Below are 27,384 nucleotides of genomic sequence, written 5' to 3' on the forward strand. Positions count from 1 at the left end.
GAAATATTATTAATTTAGTGAGTATAAGTTAAATGTGAAGTTAGGAAAAATTTTAAAATAGTGAAATGTACAAAAAATATATATATTAAAATAATTAGAATTGAAAATGAGGTATCGAGACCTCGGGAATTTTAAATCGAGCCATAAATATTTTTATAAATATTTATGGAGTGTTAATAAGTTAGTATTAAAGTTTCGTCAAGAAATTTTAAAGTACTGATAGCTAATTGAACAAAAAGGACTAAATTGTATCAAATGCAAAATTGTAGGAAATGATTAAATAGTTTAAATGATAAAATAAAGAGGGTTTAAAAGGCAAATAGACCCAAGGTCTATTTGGGCTGGACGGCAAGAGCATGAAATCACCAAGAAAATAAGGGCAAAATTGCAAAATTGCAAAATTTACTTAATAAAGCTAGGACTAAAGTGGAATTATCTAGATTTCTCTTTATTTTTCTGCATTATCATCAGCAAAAACACCATGGAAGAGTTCCATTAAGCTGGTTTTTCATATTTTTACTGCAAGTAAGTTCAATTCTTGACTAATTCTTGAATTTTTTGTGTTTTTGTGACTTTTACAACTAGGTCCATTTGTTGAATTCATTAGTTCTTGATTCTATGAAAGAAATTGAAAGTTTCTATGAATATGTGCTGGAAGTATATGATGATTTGACATAGAATTAGAGCTTTAAATTGTTTATATGCTGATTTTATTGAAAGAATTAAATAGAAAGTGAATGTTTGGGACCTAAATTGTAAAAGAGTTTGAAGTTAGAGTTTTATGTGGAAATTCTGAATTTCAATAGTTATGAAATAACTTATAATGTCTAGAAAAAGTATTAATTGAGAAAATTATCTTAATTGAGGGGTTAATTGAGCAAGGACTAAATTGTATGAATTGTGAAATTTAGGGTAAAATGGAAATCAACATTTTGCACTAAAACTGTTTTGGGCAGCAGCAGTAGTTTAACTTTGAAAAATCACCAAAAATTTCATAAATTGAATTAGAGGTTGAATAAAACATTAAATTAAATCGTATTGAGTGTAGTTTCTTATAAAATAAATTATGTAAGCAATGGAATTGTAAATTATGAGATACAATAAGTTTTGTGTGACAAGGTCAGAATGATTTCGGGTTCCCCCGTTCTGACTTTGGAAAATCATAAAAAATTGGAAAAAAATAATTAAGGGATTAAATTTATGTGTTTAAAATCCTTAAATAGTCTATTTTTAATATAAATAAGTGGGAACATCATCCGAATCTTGTACAATGAGATAATTAATCCTTAGTGAAGAAGGGTCGGAACTGTCAGACAGCAGAATAGGGGCAACTTTAAAGAATAAACTGTATTCATTGGATAAACCAAAAATTCTGAAAATTTTATGGTAATAAGATAAGTAAGTCTAGTTTCAGGGAAAATTAGCGGATCTTTCGAGTTCTGTAGCTTAAGATATAAATAATTTAGTGACCATGACGCAAATGGACAGTTTTGAATATACATAAGTAAATAGTGAAATTATTGATAATGTTACTTGTTGCATGTTATATAAATTAAGGATGTAGAATGGAGAGGAGGAGGAGGAAAATATGTATGAATATTCAGCTAGCATGGCTAATTTGTATGTTTTAGGCTCATGGACTAAATTGAATAAAATTAAAATTTTATGGGAAATTTTGTAAAACAAATGTTAGAAATGATCAATTTTCATGAAATGGATTATTTTATTATTTAAATTACAAAATTTAATGAAATTATTAATTTAGCTCAAGATCAGGGAAAAACATGTTTTAAGGATTAAATTGAAAAGTGTTGAAATTATGGAAAATTCTAACATTTTATAGAATTCATAAGTTGTTATCAATTTGTGTGAGAATAACAGCTGGAAATAAGGATTAAGTTGCAATAATTTTATTTTATTTTAACCTAAGGATGAAATCGTCATTAATTAAAAGTTTAGGGGTAAAATGATAATTTTGTTTAGAGCATTAGTTGAATGTATTATAACATGAAATAAATGAAAACGGCGATCAAATTTCTTTATAAGGATCCGGATGACTTGAATATGAGACTTGAACGTGGAAAAGAAAAGATATCGAATTAATGAAATATCTGATAAATGAATCGGTAACTCTATTCCGGTGACGGATTCGGGTTAGGGGCGTTACACCAATGGCATTTCTAACGATTCCATACGCCTTCGGTTGTTTCTATTCTCATTGAGGAATAAAGTTAAACAATGATTGAACTCGTTACCACGAGGGTCAATCACAACTTGAGAACAAATGACCGAAAAATTTTTACTAAAATATTTTTCACCGGCTAAAACGGCTAAACTAAGGAATGATATCTCTTCTTTTGTGCAGATAGATCTGGAAACCCTGTATGATGCATGGGAGAGATACAAGGACCTATTAAGAAGATGCCCTCACCATGGGTTACCTTTATGACTGCAGGTTCAGACTTTTTACAACAAGACAACTCATCGACGCAGCCGCCAGTGGAACTTTGAACAACAAAACACCTGAAGAGGCTTATGAATTTATTGAAGAGATGTCACTGAATAACTATCAGTGGCAAGTCAAGAGAACAAAGCCGACAAAAGAGCCAGTGTTTTCAACCTTGACGCGGTTACTATGCTGTCTAACTAGGTAGAACTTTTAAATAAAAAGATTGATGATTTGTATGGTTCTACTCAGGTACATTCAGTAATGAGGTGTGATTCAAATGGAGGAGGAGTACACACAGAATATCAATCTTTCAACCCTAGTACAGAGGAGGAACAAGTTCAATATATGGGTAATAATAATTCCAGAACTCAAATTACCCCATACAGTAACACTTATAATGCAGGTTGGAGGAACCATCCTAACTTCTCGTGGGGTGACCAAGGAAATCAATGGCCACAACATCCTCCAAGCTTTCAACAACCACCTTACCAGTAGGAAAAGAAACTGAACCTTGAGGAGATGCTAAGGAAATTTATCTTGGTGTCAGAAACTCGTTTTCAGAACACTGAGACAGCACTTAAGAATCAACAAGCGTCGATCCAAGGGCTTGAAACCCAGGTAGGCCAACTTGCCAAACTGATCTTTGAACGACCACAAGGTAGCTTACCGAGTAATACTGAATCAAACCCAAGGGAACAACTCAATGCGATTACTGTTCGAGATAAGGAAGGGTTAGTCGAACCTAAACCTGAACCGAGGCAAAAAATTGTGGTAAGTAAAGGTAAAGGTGAGGTGGACCACAATGAGCAAAAATCAGTAAGTAGAGAGTACAAACCTCGTGTGCCATACCCTAGTGCGACAAGGAAAGACCACACGGATTAACAATTTGGTAAATTCCTTAAATTATTAAAGAAATTACATATTAACTTACCTTTTATTGAAGCTCTTTCGTAGATGCCGAATATAGCTAAATTTTTAAAGAATCTTTTAGCAAATAAACAGAAGTTGGATGAGACGCCGCATGTAGAGTTGAACGCAGTTTGCTCAGCCATTCTACAGAATAAGCTACTCAATAAGCTGAAAGATCCAGTGAGTTTTATGATTCTTTGTTTAATTGGTAGTTTAAACGTTAACGATGCTTTGGCTGATTTAGGGGCTAGTATTAATGTCATGCCCTATAAAATGTTTAAACAACTAGGTCTTGGGAAACCCAAACAAACTAGGATGATCATTCAATTGGCAGATAAAACAATAAGATTTCCTAAGAGTATTATTGAAGATGTACTTGTTAGAATTGACAAATTTATACTTCCCATTGATTTTGTTGTTCTAGACATAGAAGAGGATGATGACGTGCCTTTAATTTTAGGAAGACCCTTTTTAGCAACTGCTAGAACTATTATTAATGTTGGTACAAGTGAACTCACACTTCATGTGGGTGATGAAACAATCACTCTTCAAGCTCGTAATTCGAGTAACACATTGAATATCGAGGGTGGTTGTTTAAATCATGCTACTAATACTGATTATGTGATGCAACCTTCTTTGTAGGAAACACGTTCGAGGAGCATACATGAGCCATGTTCAAGTAACAACAAAGGACCCATCTATAAAGAGCGAAGGCTATAAATAGAGGAACTAGATGAATGGCATGCACAGAAACCGAGAACACAAGATAAACCAAAATCACACCATGACAGACTCAATGTTTCACCAAATCAACTTAAGGTTGGAGACAAAGTACTATTAGATGCAACAGACCCTCGCATTACCACTTCTGAACCTAATAGAACAATCCTTTTTACGGTACTTAACATTTTCCCATACGGTACAATCGAGGTCACTCATTCCAAATTCGGCATATTTAAGGTAAATAGTACTCGTCTAAAACCTTATTTTGATAAAATTGATTATTTTGATAAAATTGATAGCAAGAATAAGGAGTTTAAACTCCTTACACCACAATGACCACGCAACAGAGAGGTAAGTTTAGCTTAGACTATAAATAAGCGCTTCTCGGGAGGCAACCCGAGCACTAACAGTGTCGATTTCTTTAAATTTTAGTTTTTAACATTTAAATTAATAACTGAGTCCTTGTGAACACAGGTTTTTTCAAATCTACACGGCCAGGCACACAGGCGTGCCTTAGGCAGTGCCCATACCACGGGTCGTGTGATACGGCCGTGTGAAAAAGAGCAAAATTTTTCCCAAAACACGGGATTCGACACGTTGCCATTGCCGTGCGACATGGCCGTGGGCAATCCTGCCAAATCAACATGGGCGTGGGACTCCAAATCAAAACAGATTCTCCATCTTCAATACTAGATCTATTAAAAAAATTCAAAATTCTCAAAACAATTTCGAATAGCAAAAAAGTTACTAAGATAAAAATTTTAATGAATAAAAAGAGACCAAAATTATAACAATATGCAAAAATTTTCATTCAGAAGCTAACAAAATTAATAACCTAACAAAATAACTTTTAAATAACAAGATTACTAACAAAACTCTCTATTCTATTTAAAAAGAAATAAACTAAAATACCTTGTCTTTTTTTTTCTTTTCTTTTCTTTCTTTCTTCTCATTATCTTCTTATTTCTGTTCTGCTAATTTTTTTTGGAATTCACCTACTCATTTCATATTCAAGTGAGTTTCAATAGGCAAAGATTTAGGGTTTAAGGGCTAGTGGCGCCCACTAAATAGGAGTCACCAGTGGTGCCTATCAGATAGGCACCACTTATCCCAAACCACCATCGTACATATACACGGGTCATGTATTATACAGGGAAAAAAATACAAGTGGCGCCGCCTATGAGAAAGGCACCACTAATAAAATAATATTTTTATATAAAACAAAAAAAAATTATTATAAAAAAAGGTGAAAACGCCTATGAAAAAGGCTCCACCCAAAAAATATACCATTTTCGTAAAAAATTATTATAAAAAAAGGTGAAAACGCCTATGAAAAAGGCTCCACCCAAAAAATATACCATTTTCGTAATTAATCTCACTTACAACCCATTTCAGAAATTAAATTTTTTTTATATTATTTATGTGAATTAACCATTGAAAGGGATATTAGCATAATTTAGGGATTTCTACGGATCAAGATACTAAGTAAAGAAATTGTTTAATTTAGATTGATAATGACAGATGAAATCTAGTGGATTCTTTCCTAGGTATTGTTTCGCTTCTTGGTTATTAATCGTTTGTTTTCTTGATTCGTTTTTTGTCTTGTTCTTTTGTTAATTAATTTAGTTAATTTTAGTTTTAATAAATCTCTCTAATTTGTCGGTTAAATAATAGAAACACAGTAATTACTAGTACTTTTAGTCTTTGTGGGAACGATATCTTTGCTCACTGTAGATATACTATTAATTGATAGGTGCACTTGCTGTTGTCAAATTTTTAGTGTGGTTTCATAGATATCAGAAAGCCATGTAATATATATATATCAATTTTCACATTACTTTCTTAAAAGATTATTGAAGAAACTTATATTCCAAATTTAGAATCCAACTACATTCTCATATTCAATATTTTTATTTGTTTATTTGACTTTTCACGCTTGCAATATTAGCAAAAGTTTTTATTTTAAAAAATTAGAATTAATTATATTAAAATCATCCTAAAAAGCATAATTTTTAGGCATCAATAAAATAGTGTCACATCATTAAATTTGAAAGATAACAAGTTATTATTATACACTCATATATATCTAATATCTTCTTCAACTTAATTTAACTTAATTAAAATACTTAAAATAATTAATTTTTTAAATTATAAACAAACATTTTTTCTTTTACAAATTTTAATCATTTTGTTCAACCAATTTTTTTTAAAAAAATAATAATTTTTGTGCATTTTTTTCAATATTATTAACAAATAATTTTGGTAATTTTTTTACCTGAACCTCGAACCTTGAACCCTGAACCTTAAACCTTGAACTTCGATGTTCAGGGTATGGGTTCGAGATTTAAGGTTCAAGGTTCAAGGGTTCGAGGTTATAGGTTACGTGTTTGGAGTTCAAGGTTTGTGTTTAAAGTTCAAAGGTTTGAGGTTTGAGTTTAGGGTTTGGGGCACGGGCAAAACTAGGTGGTGGCAGGGGGCCCTGCCCCCTTAAAATGAAATTTTTTTTATTTAGGTCCTTTAAAATTTTTAAAATTTTAAATTAATTAAGGTAAAATTGTACTTTGGCCCCCCTAAAAATGATAAAAATTTGATTTAATCCTTTAAAAACTATAAAAGATATAGGCTATTAAAATGATAAAATTGCATTTTGACCATCATAAAAATTACAATTTAATTTCGGCCCCCTAAAAAAAATTTTGGTTTCGCCCCTAGTTTGGGGTTCTGTGTTTTGGGTTTGTGATTCCATATTTAAGATTCAGGGTTTTGGGTTTGGAATTCAAGGTAAAAAAATTAACAAAATTATGTGTCAATAATATGGAAAAAAATTGTTGAAATATAATTAAATAATTGAGAAGGGACAATGAATAATATGATGGGAATCGTCCATAAAATAATTTCTTTGTGGATGAGTGTATAATAATAATTTTATATCTTTAAAATTTGATGATGTGACAAAATTTTATTGGTGTCTAAAAACCTTAATTTTTAAAATTATCCTAACATAAGTTATTCACTTTAACAAATCATATCCAACTTTAACAATTAAATTAAAAGAGTAAATTAATAAATTTATTGAGATTTAAAGCAGTTTTTTTTTGGTGATATGCAAAAAACTTTAAAAAATTACAAAAGCGTCTATTGAGTGAATGTAGTACTCATATGCTTGTCCCTATTAATAAGGCTACGAGTCCCCTCTATAGGAACATCAAACACTTGCATGTTGGCTTTTTCAATTAAAGCTTATTTAGCTAGACAATCCGCAACTTGATTATATTCCCTTGGGATGTATCGTAAAGTCCACTGATTTTCTTAAGATAAAATATTGTGAATGCGCCGAATTAGAGCAGAATTAGAATTTGTAGAAAAACTTCCAATAATGGCTTTGACTACTTCTAAGCAATCGGAAAAGATAAGCAAAATTTTAAATGTTAAAGAAGAATGATGAGGGAGAAGAGTAACAAATGAGAAAACGAAATTGTGACACCACAGGTGTGATTAGAAGAGCAGCACCTCATTCTCAAACTCAAAGACGTGAATCAACAAAATTTTGTGCCCAAATTATTAAGTAGTCCTTTTGGGAATATTTAAGGCTGGATTTTGTGTACAAATAAAAACATCATTCTTGTCAAATTAAGGTATGTACTGATGATGATAATCAAGCAAACTCAAATTTAAGTTTGCAAGCTAATTAGATAAACATTTCATCAATTGGGGACAAACCTAACGATTTCATCAATGTCCTATATCTGATATTATTGCATTATAATAACAATTTCTTATTTATAATTATATTTGTTTTTTTGTCTATTTAAAATTATGTGTTTATATTTGTTCATTCAAGTTAAACGAACATATTTCAGAACATAAAATTAAAATTCATTAATAACAAACAAACAATAAAAATATATATTATTTTTATATATATTAAAAAATTAAATAAAATAATCATATGAACAAAAATAATTTTATTAGTATATAATAATAATAAAAAAATTTAAATGATTAAATGATCTTATTCATGAACAAAAATGAATTAAATAAAATCTATTAGTGTTTAGTTTATTTATTATACACTTAGTGCATTTATAGTGTTATCCAACTTCAAGCCCATTCACATTGAACTATACCCTTTATTAATTGTGCCTAAAATGAACACCAATTCAATCACAAACTCTAACTCTAAAAATCTTCATTATTGACGTCGGATTTGGAAAATTGAAACGTATGTGACATAGCATAATCCTAAGCAAGTCATTGTTTTTATTCTCTTCTTATATATCCCATTTGTTTTTTTATTATAAGAAATCATCACGTCCAAGTCAACTATTTTGATAAGAGGAAATTAAGAAGAAGCTCACTTTACCTATAGTTGAGGGATTCCTTAACTGAAAGGGGCTATAATTTGTTCATACTCCGACACTTGGGTTATTTTCAAAAGTACCAAGACTCATCTATTCATCAAATCAAATTAAAACATTTTTTAATGATGAATATCCCCTCAATCTGAATGAAAAACGTTCTTTTCTTCTTTCAAACTTTCACAACCATTTAACATTTTCATGTAAACATTCATCAAACTCTATCACTAAATCTTGTATAAACAAATTTAATTTTATGGAAGTCATAATCAACTAACCATCCCATTCCAATTTTTTATATGCAAAATAAAAGATTTAATCCACACTTTTAGCTTTTAATGTATATTGCTTCTCTCATTTTAGTCTTTCAAGTTTTTTTTAATTCACTTCAGTCCCTAGTGTTACCAGACATTCTTGGTTTAGTCTTTTGGACATTAAAAAAACATATTGAGACATCCAATCAATCATATGCTGCCACAGGTCATATAATAATGTCATCATCAAAAAAAAAAAACCTTCATATCTTTAAAAATGAAAAAAATTATACAAATTATTTAGAAATTACAAAATCTAAAACTCTTAAAAAATAGAAAAAAAGCATAAAATTAAAAATATATATAACATAAAAAAATTACTAATTTTTACTTTTTTTTAAAATTAGAAAATTTAATATTTTAAATTTTTTATAAAAGACATTTGTAGAGCTTGAACACATGAGCTCATTGTCTATTGGAAGGATATCATCTATGATAATTATTTAAATAATAAAAAATCATGTTATTTATTGCTTAATTGAAATAATTTGGAAAAAAAATCCAAATTTATCAACATCTACCAATTATAATGTCTGATTGATTGAATTATAAAACAAATTTTGTAAGTAGTATCCTTCCAAGAGACAACAATCTCATGTTCAAACTCTAGCAAATGTGAACATATTAAAATTCCTATTTAAAAAAAAGTTAATTTGTTCATATTTTTCTTTTTTTAATAATTTTATTAATTATTGAAAATTTTAAATATATATTTTAATTTTAAAAATATTATATTTTTTTTTTCATTTTAAAAGTTTGTTAGATGATGGCATCATATGACATGTGGTAGCGTATGTTTAGTTGAAAATCCCAATTATTAGTTTTTAATGTCCAAATGGCTAAATTGAGAATGTCTGATAACGTTAAAAACTGAAGTGGGTAAAAAAAATTTTGAGGATCAAAATGGAAAAAGTAGTATACTTCAAGGACTAAAGTGTAGATTAAGCCAAAATAAAACTCATATAATAGTAATAGTTTTCTCACTCATGCGGTTTATAATTATAAAAACTACGGACATGTGTCAAAATTTTGAATTTAAAAATAAGTTAGTTAATAAATAATAGTGAGCAGATGGCAATATTGATTATAATTATAAAATAATTCATGTGATTTTAATTAAAATGGTGTAAAATAATATTTATATATATATATGGATTGATTTTATTTAAACTAAAAAATAATTTCTATTTTTATATATAAAAATATTTACACATAATATAATTTAGTACATATATAAAATATTTACACATAACATATTTTAGTGTAGTATATAAATAAATTGTTCCATTTCAAAACATTTAAAATAAATTTTTAGTTGTGGATGCCAACATCTTAAAATTGTATTGGAAAAATAAACTTGCGTTCACTGGCAAACTTGTAGTTATTGTCATTGCATGTCGACCTCTTCGTATTGTAGTAAAAGTTGTAGATTATTTTCGAGTAAATAGTTTTTCTAAAGGTTATGTTTTAGTCTTTCATATAATATATTATTATATATAAATAATTTTAAATTGTAAGTTATTTCTTATTAATTTTTTTAAATGAAAATAACAATAAAATCAACACTTATTTATAGTATAAATGTGATATATGAGAATGTTCTCTAATCATAACCACAAAAAAAATTGTAACAAAGTGTCGTTTCAAAAAAGTCATAACTTCAGAAATATCACAACACAAAGTGACATTTCATAAAAATTCTAAACTTTTGATGGCTAAATGCAGTGTTTTGGAATCATCAATATTCATTTGTAAAATCTTAATTTGCATTTGCATTTGCATTGAAATTATCGTTCATTTATAAAATCTTAATTTGCTTTGCTTTTGAATTGTTATTCATTTATAAAATCTTAGTATTGTATTAGAATTACCATAATAATTGTACTACAATCACCATTCATTTACATTTATAAAATCTTAATACAATATCAAAATCACCATAATAATTATATTGAAATCGCCTTTCATTTACATTTGCAAAATCTATTTGCATTTGCAAAATTTACTTGGTAACTAACTGTATCGGAATTTGCAAAATTTACAATCTTAGTATTTTATTGAATCACTTATTTGCAAAGGTAAGAGAAGCTATTATTTCTTCATTTCATATAATTTATATTATTATATATTAATAATATATAAATAACTTTAAACTATAAACTTTCTCTCATGAATATTTTTAAATTAGAAATTTTTAAAGATCTTATAAAAATAGTAAAAAAAAATTAACACTTATTTATAAAGTGAGTGTAAGTTATGAGAATATTTTCTCATAAATGTGAGATTAAAATTAATTTTTTAAAATTATCTAAAACTACGTAATTTTTTTTTATTTTATTAAGTTATTTGTAAATTAAAAAAAATTCTATTTAAGATAATTGACATAGTAATTTTTTATTTGAAAAGAAAAGATAATGGGATGTTAAAAAAAATAGACAAAAAATAAATTATTAAAATAAATTTTTAGGCGGATAATAATTTTATTTGAAATTTATGTTTTTAAAATTTGTTTTAGAAGAATAGAAATTCATTTAGCAGTAAATTATTTAAATATTTTTGAAGGAAGAGTCGAGATGCATTTATTAGAACCAGGTGGAAAGAAGGTACAACCATCAAAACATCTGCTTGAAAACAAAATAAAATTAAAGAATAAAACAAACAAAACATAAAACGGGTTTTTTACTAAAGAAGTACAAAAAAATAAAAAAACTCTAAAATAATACAACATAAAAAGTAATTATCAAAATGGTATATTCAGGGTGGTCATGCCACTGTGAGAGGCGGCACCACCCTGATTTCTAACAATGAACAGTAAAAAATGCTGAAAACAAAAAAAATAAAAAAATAGGTGATGTGGGTGCCAGAGGCGGCACCCAAGTACTGACCCCTCATCAGGCTAATTTGACCCCTCATGCAGAGGGGTTTTGTTTTTTTGTTTGGGGGACCATATATTATGGTCCCCAAGGCTCATTTCGGGAACAAAGAAGGAGAAGAAGAAAAAGAAAAGAATGAGAAGAAGGAAAGAAGAGAAGAAGAATAAGGAGGAGGAGGAGGAGAAGGAGGCCGCACTTGAGAGAAGAAAAAAGAAAAAGAAAAAGAGAAGGGAGAAGAAGAGGGAAGGAAAAAAAAGGAAAAAAAAAGATAAATATTTTTTTTCATAAATTTGAGTAATTAATGTTAGTTTAAGTAAAATAATTTATTTATTTTAGTTATTATTATTATTGTTGTTGATTGATTTGGATTTAATTCAGATATAATTTTTATTTTTATTTCTTTGCAAGGTGTTATTTGGTTAAGAAGAGATATTAAGTATGTTTGTATTTATTTTATATTTTCATTGAAGTAATACGCATGTTATGTGCAAAGAATGTTTTATTGTTATTATTTTATGTAATTTATTTGTTAAGTGTGTTTTAGGATGATTAAATAAATTTTTTATAAATTTTATTTGACTTATTATATTCTGATTATTTTAATTTTTTTTATTTTTTATGTGATGGGGGTTTTAAACCTTTTACAAAAAATAGTATAAAAAATAAAATACTAAAAAATATGTTAATAAAAAAATAAAATACGAGAAGAAATAAAATACGAAAAAATTTTTTGGGGAAAGTGCCAAAGTCAGAGTTATTTATTAAATTAATATAAAAAACTTAAATAATACATTTGAAACATTTTTTGCTAAAATAATATAAAAAATAAAATACAAAAATAATATATTTTAAAAAATAATATACGAAAATAAAAAATACGAATAAAGTGCTAAAATCAGGGTTATTTATTAAAAAAATATAAATAATACTTAAATAATACATTTGAAACATTATGTACTAAAATAATATAAAAAAATAAAATATGAAATATTATATTTTAAAAAATAAAATCCGAAAATAAAAAAATACGAACAAAGTGCCAAAGTCAGGGTTATTTATTAAATTAATATAAAAACTTAAATAATACATTTGAAACATTTTTTGCTAAAATAATATAAAAAATAATATATGAAAATAATATATTTTAAAAAATAATATACGAAAATAAAAAATACGAATAAAGTGTTAAAATCAGGGTTATTTATTAAAAAAATATAAAAAAACACTTAAAGAATATATTTGAAACATTATTTACTAAAATAATATAAAGAAATAAAATATGAAAATAATATATTTTAAAAAATAAGATACGAAAATAAAAAAAAGTACCAAAATCAGGGTTATTTATTAAATTAATATAAAAAACACTTAAATAATACATTTGAAACATTTTTTGCTAAAATAATATAAAAAAATAAAATACGAAAATAATATATTTTAAAAATAATATACGAAAATAAAAAATACAAATAAAGTGCTAAAATCAGGGTTATTTATTAAAAAATATAAAAAAAACTTAAATAATACATTTGAAACATTATGTACTGAAATAATATAATGAAATAAAATATGAAAATAATATCTTTTAAAAAATAAGATACGAAATAAAAAAATATGAAGAAAGTGCCAAAATTAGGGTTATTTATTAAGTTAATATAAAAAACACTTAAATTATACATTTGAAACATTTTTTGCTATATAAAAAATAAAATACGAAAATAATATATTTTAAAAAATAATATACGAAAATATTTTACTTATTATCATTTTAAAATAATAATGAAAATATTTGTATTTAAGTTGGACATATTTAATTTTTTAATATAGTATAGAAAAAAAAATATGTTGTCGAAAAAATTGTTTGCTATTTTTTTTGTAAGTTATTCTAATAAATATTTAAAATCTAACAAACATTAAAATTAATAACTGAAATTTATTTTGAAATTGCAAGCATCGCAATGGCTTCATTAATCAATAAGAAACTTCCTCACATATGTGACACAGTTAATAATACGATAATATATTTTTATTTGTTAACCATGGGTTCCATTAAAAAAAAGATCTACGTAATTTAAGGAAATAAATTATGTTATTATAACTATTTTTTGTAATTTAACACTGTCAGGACTTGTACCGCATATTATGGGGCCGAGTGAATGGTGTAGGATATTCCTCGGATGCACGACTGATGCCATACTTGGAGCTAGCTGGATTCGGGTCAGCAGCATTGACCCGGACGTTCGATTTGCGGTACGATTTAATATTCGCATTGGTCGAGCGTTGGCGACCAGAGACCCACACTTCATTTGCCGTGTTGGGAGTGCCCAGTCACTCTGGATGATGTTGCATTACAGTTTTGGCTCCCAATTGACGGGGATGCCGTCACGGGCGTAAGTGCGATAGCTGAGCCAGCTGCACTTTGTTATAGCCTACTAGGAGCCTCTCCCGGCGATGCTGAGTCTACTTTTTTGGAGTTGAAATTTACATGGCTAAAAGTCAATTTTCAGCATTTATCAGATAATGCCACTGAAGAAGAGTTGGTGCATGCAGCTCGAGCGTACATTATGCATATCATAGGGGGTGTACTGATGCCCAATTCGAACAACAACAAGGTTCATCTCCAGTATTTACCTCTGTTAGCTGATTTGCATAGTGTTTGCTCCTATAGTTGGGGTTCCGCAGTTCTGGCTATGTTGTATTGTGAGCTTTGTTGGACGACAAAGCCTGATGCTGTAGACATGGGTGGATGCCTTATATTGTTGCAATCATGGGCTCTTTATCGGATGCCATTCTTGGCATCAGTTAGTCACCAACCATACGTATATCCGCTAGTTAACAGGTGATAAAATTTAACTTGTTATTAATTGACAATTTCTTTATAATGATATTATTCTAATGATACTATATTTACTTGAAAATTGTTTTCGTAGTTGAAGTATTTTTCCGGGTATTGGGAGGTCGTACACTGTCCCGATATATCATCTGATGATTGAACAACATACCGGGGAAGGGGTAAGCTATTCAAATATTCGTGACATGTAATTGCTTTGTACATCTTACTCCAACCGTGTTAAATTTTAATCATGGTATTAATCGTGCAGTTTATATGGATGTCATACCGTAGACCAGAAATTGCGGCTATTATACCCTCGTCTGCCTACATTGATTCTCATTTGTGGTGCACTAATGCACCAATTATCAGTTTCAATGTAGTCGAGTGGTACCATGGGGATTGAGTACTACGACAGTTTGGTTGCATCCAGTACACCTCTGATCCGCCAACGCAGGTGAGGGAGGAGGTTCACGGTAAGAACAAGAGAGGGAGACATGGACAGCATTGAGGGGTTACGCACCGGAGATATATTGTGGTGTGAGAGAATCGGATGGCTCGAAGACCTCAGATGGATATGTCTTCCGATTTGCGACCATCGATAGAGTACATACAATGGTACTTTAGTATGGGAAGCCATATTTACTTAATGGGCAGTCGACTATAGTCCCCCTGCACGTGCAACGATCTGGGGCATACGAGCCAGTGGTCAACATAGAGCCCGATCCACAGCCAAATCCTGAGCCTGACCCAGAGCCGGAGCCCGAGGTACAGCCGGAGGTCGAGTCCAAGCAATCGCATTCACATTCGACTGATACTTCTTATCATCCGGATTTGGCGGGCAATGACTATTTCCCAGGCTCGTCATCGCATTCACATTCAGCTGATACTTATTATCATCCAGATTTTTCGAGTAATAACTATTTCCCGGGCTCGTCAGGGGGCAGATACCATTACGGGTTTGATATGTTTGGGTCGTACCCACCACAGCACAGCACTTCTCCCGGCCCATATCCACCGCATTATAGCACTACCCCCGGCCCGTTTCCACTGCAATACTCTACTCCTACTGGGTTGTATCGACCGCAGCATGGCAGTCCTCCCGGCTCAAGTTCATCGATGCCATTCGAGCCATATGATTTTTCTTCTATGTATCAACACCCTCACCTGCAACTAAAGTGGATGTTGGTCGTCACAATCACCCACGACGTGAACGTCGACCTCCGTAAAAATATACCCCTAGGACCACACCATCGAACCATCAATTTTAGGGGTTTCTTGGGTTTTGATATTAAAAAGTTTGTATTTTTTTGTATATATTTAATTAGATTAATAGGAACTTTGAAAAGTGGAACAATATTTGACTATAACGTAAATTAGATTAATTTGGCCATTTTTGAACGTTAAAACACAAAAACTTGTAACAAACTTAGTCTTGTAATATAAATTGGAACAAACTTTAAATACATTAACCTAATTAGAACATTAATTAAATTGGAACATACTATTACATGGACATATGAAATAGATGATACATATGTAGTTTTATATACAAGTTGAGTAAATGTAAACTCAACCATTACCTTGTTTGTATATGTGACTAATTCGTTGATTGAGTGTAGGTAATTGGTAAAAATTACCTTGATTGATGGAATGTTTGGTTATGTGTGCTTCATGAGAATTGAATGATGATTATATTAAGTTTTATTGTGTAATTGAGTATGGGATCCATGAAATGGTGAGTTCATGATTAGTTGAAAATGATATTATGATAAATATCATTATATTGTACAAAAACAGTATGGACAGTAGCAGTAGTCTGACTTTGAAAATTCAATAAAAATTGTAGAAATTGAATTAAAGGCTGGATAAAATATGGAATTAAATCTTAGTGAGTCTAGCTTCACATATAAGAAACGGTGTAAGTAAAAGAATTTCATATTATGAGATATTTGAATTCTTGTGAGACAAAGCCACAATGATTCCAGAATCCCCTGTTCTGATTTCAGAAAATTATTAAAAATTTTACAAAAATATTTATGAGTTATAATTTATATGCTTAGAATACCTAGTGAGTCTATTTTCAATAGAAATAGACGAGTACATTATCCAAATCTCGTACTGTAATATAATTTATTTTTAGTGAATAAGGGTCGGAGCTATGGAGCAGCAAAACAGGGGTAACTTTAAAGAATAAACTGTACTAATTGGCTGAATCAAAAATTCTGAAAATTTTATGGTAAGAAGATATGTGAGCTTAGTTTCTAGAGAAATTAGTGGATCTTAATTTGGAGTTTCGTAGCTCCAAATATAAATAAATTTGTAATTGTGACTCGAGAAAACTGCTTGACTGGATTTTGAACAAATAGAGGAATATTTGCAATATAATTTTTTTCATATAAAATAAATAAATTACAACATAAGCTCAATTCCTACCTGATCGTGATGATTGTCTGACATGATAGTTTCACTGCGGGTATTTACTCCGATTATGACCAGCCAACCTGCATAATCCACAATGCGTACCGTCGGATTTCTCCCTAATGTCCATTTCATTACGGATTCTGGTTGATTGAGGACGACTTCTCGGATTCCTGCGTAGCCCTCTGTCTGGGACAAGTTCGAAAGTCATTGGAGGCATTTCCTATGCAGACAGCTCGGGTAGGACAGGGAACTCATTTTTCCATACACGTAACGTGCGATTGAGTATGTACACATCATCGACAAATTGTTCAACATTAAGGTTCACTTTTGCACACGCTGCCACAACATGTGCACACGGATAATGAAGTGTTTGGAATCTCCTGCAATCGCATTGTCTATTCCAGAGATCAACTCCATAGGACCTAGGTGGTATACCGGGTCGACGACCAATGGTCTCCGTAACTCAAAACGTTTCAAGGCGTCATGAATATATTTCTACATTCATCAACCTCGCCATCCGACGGTTTGCAACCATTGCATCCCTGACATCTTCGACAAACATGTGTCCTGCCTCAATCTGGTTAACTTGTTGTTGACCTATTCTTGGCATCAATGTAGCCAACCTGTAGAATGTAGCCGAAAAGACTGTTGAAATCGGAAGATGTCGTGTTTTCAACAATACAGCGTTGACCCCATCCACTAAGTTTATGGTCATTTGACCATAACGAAAGCCCTCGTCAAAACTTTGAAACCATTGACACGGCTCCATAGTACCCAACCACTGTCGGAAAGATGTATTCGTTTGACCTTCCATGTCACTCTCAAGTCGAGTTATTCTTTGGCAAAAAATGCATGGCTCTAGCTCGTACGCTGTATATGTATTAAGAAAAGATAAGTTACAATATTACCCTAAAAACTTATATTGAAAAGATAAGGCAATCATTTACCCATTTTCACAAATTGTCTCTTCCAGTCTGCATTCTTATAATCTCTAATGAAGTTAGCTGCGATATGACAGATGTAGTAAACGAATCTCCATGGTACACCGGAACGTTTAATGGCGGCAATTAATCCTTTCCCTCTATCAGAGATAATGCAAATATTATCGTTGCTAATAACATACCTCCGCAGGTTGGTAAGGAAGAATTCCCATGATTCCATGTTCTCCTTATCTACAGTGGCAAATACTATTGGGAGCACGTTCCTGTTGCTGTCTTGAGCAACCGCAAGAAGTAAGATCTATGTATATTTTCCATATAGCCAGGTCCCATCCACTTGCACAAATGGCTTGCAGTGGGGAAATGCGTACACATATGGATCAAACGTCCAGAACATCTGATGGAAAATTCTTTTTTCCGGCTGTAGTTGGTCATCTGGGCCATAATAAGGTTGTGTCTGTAACTCAATAACGGTCCCCGGTATGTACTCCCGCATAGCTGCTATCCATCCCTGTAACTCGTTATACGACGCATCAAAATCCCCATACAATTGTTCCATTACCATCTATTTTGCTATCCATGCCTTTCGATATGACACTCGATACTGAAATCGTGCCTGCATTTCGGCAATCAGTACCGAAACTTTAATGGTCGGCATTTTCTTCACCATTAGCATGATACACGTACAGATAGTTTAGAATCAAGTTTTCGATGATCTTCTGTCATACGTGTTGATGTGCATGTGTGAGGCCCAACAAATTTGCGTATCTCCCACATCTGTGAATTTTGAATAAATGCAGCTCGTACCCGCCAATTGCAGCCTTCTGCCGACTTCCAACACTCCCTAATATATAATGTCAGTTTAGACACTGCAACTTTATAATCTACTGATATATTCATGCTATACCGCTTAATAGCAAATACGCACTCTTCTTTACTTTCGAATCTCTGGCCGACGAATAACTCCTTAGGATCAGAATTTACGGCCAGTCAGTGAGCAGGAAGTGTTTCAGGGTACTCTGGGAACTCGGCTACATGCACCGCGTCGGGGTCTATGAGCGACATGTGTGGCCCAGGATTATTGTGAATCACAAAACGTCACATTTGGTTCTCGACCGAAGATGCCTTAATGTTTCCATCGTCATTCACGTCTTCATCATCAATATCATCGGGGACATCATCCACATCGGGATCACTATCACTATCAACCTCTTGATAACAAGGATCACTACTATCGTAACCATTATCACCAACCACATCCATATCGGGTGTAACATTAATATCGATATCGATCCCACGTATAGTCGATTCACTATCAACGTACGATATTGGAGCCACTATGCATGGTTCTTGAGCTCTATGTTATTCACCATATGCAGTGAGATCTTCATTTTTCTCCATACAAGCTAACTCAGCAAATAAATAAATCGGTGCATTTTTGTCACTCCCATTCCCACAGTAAAGAGCGATCATTGTCTCCACGTCCTCGTAGTCTACAAGTTCCATTTCAGTGAATTTGATGGGATTTGTCGAAACTGGAAACTTGTAGAAAATTTTCGAGATCCTTCTCCCACAATGTCTAATAATTTTTGTGTTAATTATTCCCTTCATATCATCCAACGAGACATTTCTATTAAATCTCATTGCTATTTGTTGCCGACACTCAAATATGCATCCAACAGTTGTTTTCAAGATAATTCTATCGAAATAAACGCATACTAAAAACTGATTATCCATCTTCAATGCTCAATCTGTTAAAAAATAAACAAACTTTCTCAAAATAATTTCGAACACTAAATAAACTAATTAAATAAAAAAATTAATTAATCAATATGTAATTTTTTTCATTCATAAACTCATAGTTTTTCAGTTCTCATTTTATACATAAACAACATTTATCTTTACATTTAACCATTTAAATTCAATTCTATATTTTCTTCCATCTCCGACCCTGTATCTTCCTCTAGGAAATACTGTACAATCCAATTTAGATATTCTTGATTCTTTTCATATTCATCTTCTACAATCCAATTTGGCAATTCCTCGAGATCTTCTTCCTCTTCAATTTTTATAATGGGTATTGAAATTAGAAATTCTCTTGGTAATTTCCTAACATCTAATTTATCCATCCATGGTATGTCAATCACATTTTGTTTCCCAGTCAACTTTTGTGAACCTATACTTTGTCTCGTTATTTTCCTTGCTCCATAAGAGATTATAAACTTTACGAAGCATATGACTAGATTCCAATAGGTTTGTGGTACCAATGTCTTTCAAAGTTGGTCTAAAATGATTTGATGTTCCCGTTCTATTAATGTCCCTCTAAGGGTTAAGTATTGAACTTTATTCTTCCTAATCATTTCATGACCTTTCGACAACACTTCTTGCATCTTTTTATTTACTGTGATAACATGTTGAACAATGTCTTCTTCTGGTTTCATTCTGTAATCTTGCACTTCTCTTATCATCTTATCAACTTTCTCCCTTTGTACAGAAGTTGTTATTTCATCAGGCAATACCAAATATGTTGTCATTTCTAACAATATCTATAACATGCCAAGTAAATTTCATAAATATTATCTAATCAACCTAAAACGGGTTTTTTATCCTAATAACATAAAAAATAAAATAAAATAGCAAAATAGGTTGTTTGAAAGATTAAGTGCCATTTTTTATATTATTAGGGTTAAAAAACCCGCCTAAAACACATATAACAAATAAGTTACATAAAAAATAATACATTTTTTACATAACATAAATAGGCCTTTTTAGGGTTTTCTTTTACAAAAATTAATATAAATCAACAATAATAATAACTAACAATAATTAGGGTTTTTTACTAACAATAATAATATGGGGTTTTTACTAACAACAAAAAATAATAAAAATCAACAATAATAATAACAACAAAAACATAATAACAATATAAAAATCCATTATTTAAAAAAAAGTTATACCTTCTTTTTTCTTTTCTTTCTTTTTTTCCTTCTCCTTTTTCTTCTCTTCTCATTTCTTTCCCTTTATTTTCTTCTTCTTGCTGCCGCTTCTTGCCCCCGGAGTTGCTGCTTCTACTTGCTTTTATACTGCTTAGGTGCTGCCTCTGGGACCCACACCACCTTTTTTTATTTTTTTTCGTTTTCATCTTTTTTTTCGATTTCAACATTTTTTTTACTGTTCATTGTCAGAAATCAGGGTGGTGCCGCCTATCACAGTGGCGTGACCACCCTGAACATACCATTTTGGTAATTACTTTTTATGTTGTATTATTTTGGAATTTTTTTATTTTTTATTTTGTACTTCTTGAGTAAAAAACCAACATAAAAGCCCTCCTTCCTTAGAAAGCATCTCAGCTCTCCCGTTGAGAAACTATGAAACCACTGCTTGACGAAGTTGAAGCGCTCTAACCAGAGTTAAACCAGGCCAAGCTCTACCAGAAAACGTTGGCCCAAGTGTCTCTCAGAAAAATCTCATCTTCAATCTGGTGGATCCACCCAGCAACGGTCTGCTTCCACCGCCACCACCGCAGCTACCGGGACCTCCGCCACCCAGAAGATACTATTCTCCATCTTTAATCCTTCTTTGGCTATTTCATGGGCCATTTTGTTACATTCCCTATTTGCATGCAAGAATTTGATATCTATAAAAGAACTGGCAAGAGATTGAATGTCATCTATAAAGGCGCTGATTCTTATTTGTCTCGTGTTTCTGTCATGACTTTTGAAATCACCGTGCGACCATCACCTCCACCCTGAGAAACCCCATGGTTTATATATATATGTGATATTAAAATTCAGGCTTTTTTACACAGATAATATAAAAAAAATAATTACCAAAATAGGATAGTTAAAAAAACTAATTAGGAAAATAAGTAAAATGAACAGCACAAAAGACATCACCGTACTTTTTTCCTCTAATCATGCCGTCATCATTAGTTTAATAAAAACAATTTTAGTACTATCATTATGTTAACTGGCATTATTATGTATATTTTGGAAAAGATTTGTATTTCCTTAGGTATATCGGGGTAAAAAAATATTTTTTAATAGTGTCATCGTTGTTTTTAATGGTATCAATCAGATTTTTTAATATTTTTTTTACTTTGAAAAAGAAATTGAAAAAAAAACTAAATTTTAAAAAAGTATAGTGACATGTGATTTTTCGACCACGTAGCTAAGTGACATCAAATTGCCAGCCTACACAAATGTGAGCGAACAATCACATGTCTTTGTTTTTTTTTTTAATTTTCAAGACTTTTTTTAGTTTAAAAAAATAATATTTTTAATCAATGTTGTCGACATGTCAGGAGGCACCATTAGGTGTTATATATACCTCAAACCTTGCCAAAAACCTGTTATTTGTATATTTTATTTTGTTAAAGCTTTTTTTTTAACAGTTTCAAAAAAGAAACTGACACGTTACATGACCAGAAAATCACGGGTATAAAACAGTGTTGTTCTAGCTCGTATCTTGTGTATGTATTTCGTTAAGACATGTTACGTTTCGTTACACAGTTTGTAAATATATTCAAAAAAATGAAACTATGAATTATTCATGTTCACGACTTGTTTGCATCAATCCACATTCTTGAAATCCTTTTTGAAGTTTATCGTGGCGGATGCAGTAGATGGATCTTCATGAAACATTGGAACGACTAATCGCAACAACTTTTTCCTTTTATCTATAAAAAATGATGAAAATGTTGTCTTGTCTAACAACATACCTCCATAAGTTCATTAGGAAAAATTATCACGATTCTATTTTTTCAACTCCATAATGGTGAATGCTATTAGTAGCACATTTTGATTTTTTTTCTTGTGCAACCGTAATAAGAAGGATCTGTGTATATTTCCTGTACAGCTAAGTCTCATCAAGTGACTTCCAATGGGGAAATTCCCGAATGCATGGATCAAATGTCAAACATTTGGTGGAAAATTTTTCTCTATGATTGTGGTTCGTCGTTCGGGCCGTAAGAAGGTAACATTTGCAAGTCAACAACAGTCCTTGACACGTATTCATACATAACAAGTATCCATCCTTGAAATTCGTTATACAACACATTCTAATTTTCGTACAATTGCTCTATGGTCATTTGTTTAGTCAATTATGCATTTTGGTATGACACTTGATATTGGAATACTTATTGCATTTCAACAATTAGGACTAATACAGAAATAATGGACGTGTCTTTAATCAGTGGCATGATGTAATTGTAGATAATTTTCGAATCAAGTTTGCGATAGTTTTGTGTTAAACGTGCAAAAGTGCATGTATGAGGCTTAATATATTTTCAGATCTCTCACAGTTGGAACTTCTAAATAAATGTAGCTTATATGCGCCACTTGCACACTTCTGTCGACCTCTAACACTCCCCAACATATATTGTCTGCTTATAGTCAGCGACTTTGTAGTTAACCGGCATTCATGTTATATCATTTGATAGCAAATTTGCAATCATCCTTGTTCGCGAATTGTTGGCCCAAAAACAATTCTTCTGATTTGGGATATTTTGCCAGCCGATGAGCAAGTATTATATTGAAACACTTGGATGCATGCGCCGCATCAGAATCAACGTTCAACATGTGGACCGCAAGGTCATTGCGTATGATAATGCCACGACTTGAGTTCTCGATCGAAGGTGCGTAAACATTTTCATCATCATCTGTGCCTTCGTCGTCGATATCATCTGGAATCTAATCTAAATCGGGGTCACTAAAATCTTCACACCTATGATCAAGACAACCATTATTATCAAATTTATCTCCACCATTCGCATCAATCTCAATCACAACTGAATATATCTATAAACAAGCATGGTGTGGATTTTTGGCCTATGTCGATGTTGCTCCACCACCGTATTATTTTGCCCATCCAACGTTAAGATTGATGTCAAATTCGTGCACAAACGATCGCTTATCGATAGATGCTCTCAGAACCTCCGTACACGGGTCTTGAACTCTGTATTGTTAACTTAATGGAGTGAAATCTTTAACGAGTTCCACATCTGCTAACTTGGCAAACAACTGAACTGGTTCAGTATTCACCCTTCTAGTCTGGCTATACAGTGCAACCATTGTTTTCACGTTTTTATTGTTTAAAAGTTTTATCTCGGTAAATTTGATAAGATTTGACGAATTTGAAAATTTGTAGAATAGTCTCGATATCCTCCTCTCACAACGTCGAGCAATTTTTGTATTGATTTTTTTCTTTCATATCAGTGACAGACACATTTTTATTAAACCTCATTCCTATCTTCTAATGATATTCAAATATACAACCAACAATTGTTTGTAAAATTATTCCATTGAAATGAATGTATACAAAGAATTAGTTATCCATCTTCGATACTAACTTCAACAAACTGCTAAAAAAAGAAAAAAAACCCTTCTCTTCTCTAAAACTGATAAAAGAAACTTCAACAAAACATAATATACAACTAACAAATTTTTGGTCAGGTTTGAGGTATATATAGTGCTCGATGGTGCCGCCTAACACATCAACGACACCGATTAAAAAATATTATTTTTTAAATTGCAAAAAAAAAGTCTTGAAAATATTATTATTCTCACTATTTATATAAAAAATATTTCAAAGTTTTTAAATTTATTCTTCCACATGAATTTTGCTTAAAGAAAATTTATAATTATATAATTAAAAAACATTCATAAATATCAACGATGCAGCAATTAGGTGCATTATACTCCTAAAGGCAGACATAAGTTCGAACTACGTTATTGAAAAGTACAAGGACAATTATAAATGATTCCAAGAAAATGATTCCAAGAAAATTACGAATGATTCCAAAAAAAAAACTCCTAAACGATTTATTTTATCTAAATTTAAATATATTCTAGTTATTCATCAAATCTTACTTTATTTATTTAAAATTATTAAAAAAGATAATTGTCCATGTGACATTTAGACAGGTCATCAAGCTTAGCATTGAGTTTATATATATACATGTAGTGTTCCATTTATGCCGGTGTAAGAATAAAGTTGAGTTACATATTTTAATGTTTTAACCGTTAAATTTTATATTCTATTAACATGGATCATACAAGTTAAATTTGATGTAATTTTAAAATTTCTAGTTACTTATTTTATATCGTTCAATAAATATTAATATATATATTTTTTAGATCGACATAATAAAGATATCAAATTGACTCGAAATTTTACATACATGACAAATATAATTATATTGATAAAATTAATTGTTAAATTATTAAAATATTAATTGTACAAAATATATAAAAATATCTAAAATAATTTTAATTTTACATCGGTATAAGCAGATTTATATATATATACATGTCTATAGAGTTTTGACTAAACGAATCATATTATATGTAAAAACTGGAATTGAATTGATTAAGTCGTATTGATATTATTTTAAAAAATATTATATTGATATAAAGACGACTAAATTAGTTGATATTTGAATGAATTTTATTTTCTGTAAACAAATAAATATTTAATTTAAAACTTCTGCATCATATGACATAAGTGATGATGAAATGCAGCGTTGCAATTAAAAAATTACTCTAAAACCGATCATTCGCAAATCCTTTCCTTTTTCCATGATATCTAGCAATTTAGCATCTTCCTTCGCCATGGAGAATTCAAAATTTTTTGGCATTCAGAAAGAATTAGAACTCAATGAAGGGTACCAAAAGACATACAAAAAGATGAATGAACTGCTGCCCACTCTCCCTCGAAGTAAAGGCTGGTGGTTAGACCAGCTTCTTCAATACCAAGGCTTCTGGTTATCAAATCACGGCATCCGAGGAAGCATGTTGATCGATGACCACTTCAACCCTCGTCCGACGGACATCATCGTTGCAACGTCCCCTAAATGCGGCACCACGTGGCTACGAGCCCTTGTTTTCTCCATTATTAATCGGAATTCTTTTGATTTCAATGACCATCCTTTGAGCAAGGCAAACCCACGAGACTTGGTCCACTTTCTCGAAGCACATATTCGTGGAGATAGGTCAACTGTTTCCATTGATGGACTTCTTTCACCTCGACTTCTCTCAACTCACCTTCCTTACTCTTTGTTCCCGAAATGCATGACGGATGATGCCTCCTCGGCTTGTCGTTTCGTTTACATCTGCCGAGACCCTAAAGATGTTTTAGTCTCGAAGTGGCATTTCGCTAACAAGTTGAGACCCAAAGAATTGCCACCACTTCCACTAGAGGAAGCCTTTGAGTTGTTTTCCAACGGGGTATCGCACTATGGACCGTTTTGGGATCACGTTTTGGGGTATTGGAAAGCTAGTTTGGAGTGGCCAAAGAAGGTGTTGTGCTTGAAGTATGAAGATGTAAAGAAGGAGCCTTCAGGGTGTGTGAGGAAAGTGGCGGAGTACTTGGGGGTACCCTTTTCACCGGAGGAAGAAAAGAACGGGATTGTGGAAGAAATAGTGAAGTTGTGTAGTTTTGAGAGTTTGAGCAATCAAGATGTGAACAAAAGTGACACCAGAAGTCGGCAAAATCCTATGAGTAATTCTGATTTCTTTAGGAAAGGTGAAGTTGGAGATTGGGTTAACCATTTGTCACCTCAAATGTCTGAGATATTGGATAAGATTACTGAACAAAAGTTTCAAGGTACTGGGTTTAGCTTTCACTGACTTCCCAATGGTTTGATCAAGTTATCCTCCATGCCCATTGTGTCGGTCCTCTAACAATGTAGTGAGTTTTCTTTTTTAGAGCACAATGTATTTTAATTTCTCGATCTTCGATTTTAATAATATATATTTAAAAATAACATATAATAAATAATGAAACTTTTATTAAATAATAAATTTAAAGTATTTTCAATATAATTGGCATAGATTCAAATATGAATAGATGCATATTTTTTATTTTGCCAAGAACTGCAATCGACTTGTTTGAAACCCAAACCTGGCCTTGTGATAAGCAAGTGCAAGTTCCTATGTCAAAGGCCCTGCAAACTAGTAAATTGGTAAGTCGGAAACCTTGAAATTAGGTCTCGAAATACCTGAGTTAATAGACTGAAAACAAACTTGAAGCACCCAATTAATACAAAACTACATATTTGAGTCTATCAGCCTGTACATATGTGATAGAAAGTGAAATTCACCCCCAAGTTACAGTTAGGCCGATTGGCTATTTAGGCCTGAAAACGTAACCCCATTTTTAAAATCATAGCGAAAAAGAATTGCATATTCAAATGCTTATTTTACTTGTTTAAGTAACCCTATTCCCACCACCATGGCCCTACTTTCAATTTCCACAGCCAGAGGCTTGCCTCTGAAACTTGAACCAAGCAGAGCCACAAACCAAGCAGAGCCACAATTTTACATACAGAAACACCAAGACAGACCACTATTAACATCCATCAACAATCACCATATGAATTCATATGCCAACTACAAAGATAAAGAAAGCTTAAGGTCCAAACCACCTCCACCTTCTCCTCCGCCGTCGTCCTCGGTTCCTTTTTCCGGTTCACGTTGTACTTTGGAACTGGAAGGGCCTGCAACATTCAACCCCAAAGAATTATTCCCAGACCTGGATATGGAACCTTCCATGAAATCCTCTGCTTG

General features: G+C 31.4%; 1 protein-coding gene and 1 non-coding gene across 2 annotated transcripts; one reads left to right on the forward strand and one right to left on the reverse strand.

The window, feature by feature from the left end:
• Nucleotides 1-2,332: 2,332 nt before the first annotated feature.
• Nucleotides 2,333-2,439, reverse strand: LOC121213222 (small nucleolar RNA R71). Its single transcript, XR_005908598.1, has one exon. It is a non-coding gene; the product is annotated as a small nucleolar RNA R71 (small nucleolar RNA).
• A 22,989-nt stretch (nt 2,440-25,428) lies between these two features.
• LOC107894446 (flavonol sulfotransferase-like) lies at nt 25,429-26,445 on the forward strand. The gene has a single exon (XM_016819720.1). It carries the CDS (start codon nt 25,429-25,431, stop codon nt 26,443-26,445), a length of 1,017 nt encoding a protein of 338 aa, XP_016675209.1.
• Nucleotides 26,446-27,384: the final 939 nt, after the last annotated feature.

This window comes from Gossypium hirsutum, chromosome A13 (assembly GCF_007990345.1).
Source record: "Gossypium hirsutum isolate 1008001.06 chromosome A13, Gossypium_hirsutum_v2.1, whole genome shotgun sequence".
Classification (NCBI taxonomy): Eukaryota; Viridiplantae; Streptophyta; class Magnoliopsida; order Malvales; family Malvaceae; genus Gossypium; species Gossypium hirsutum.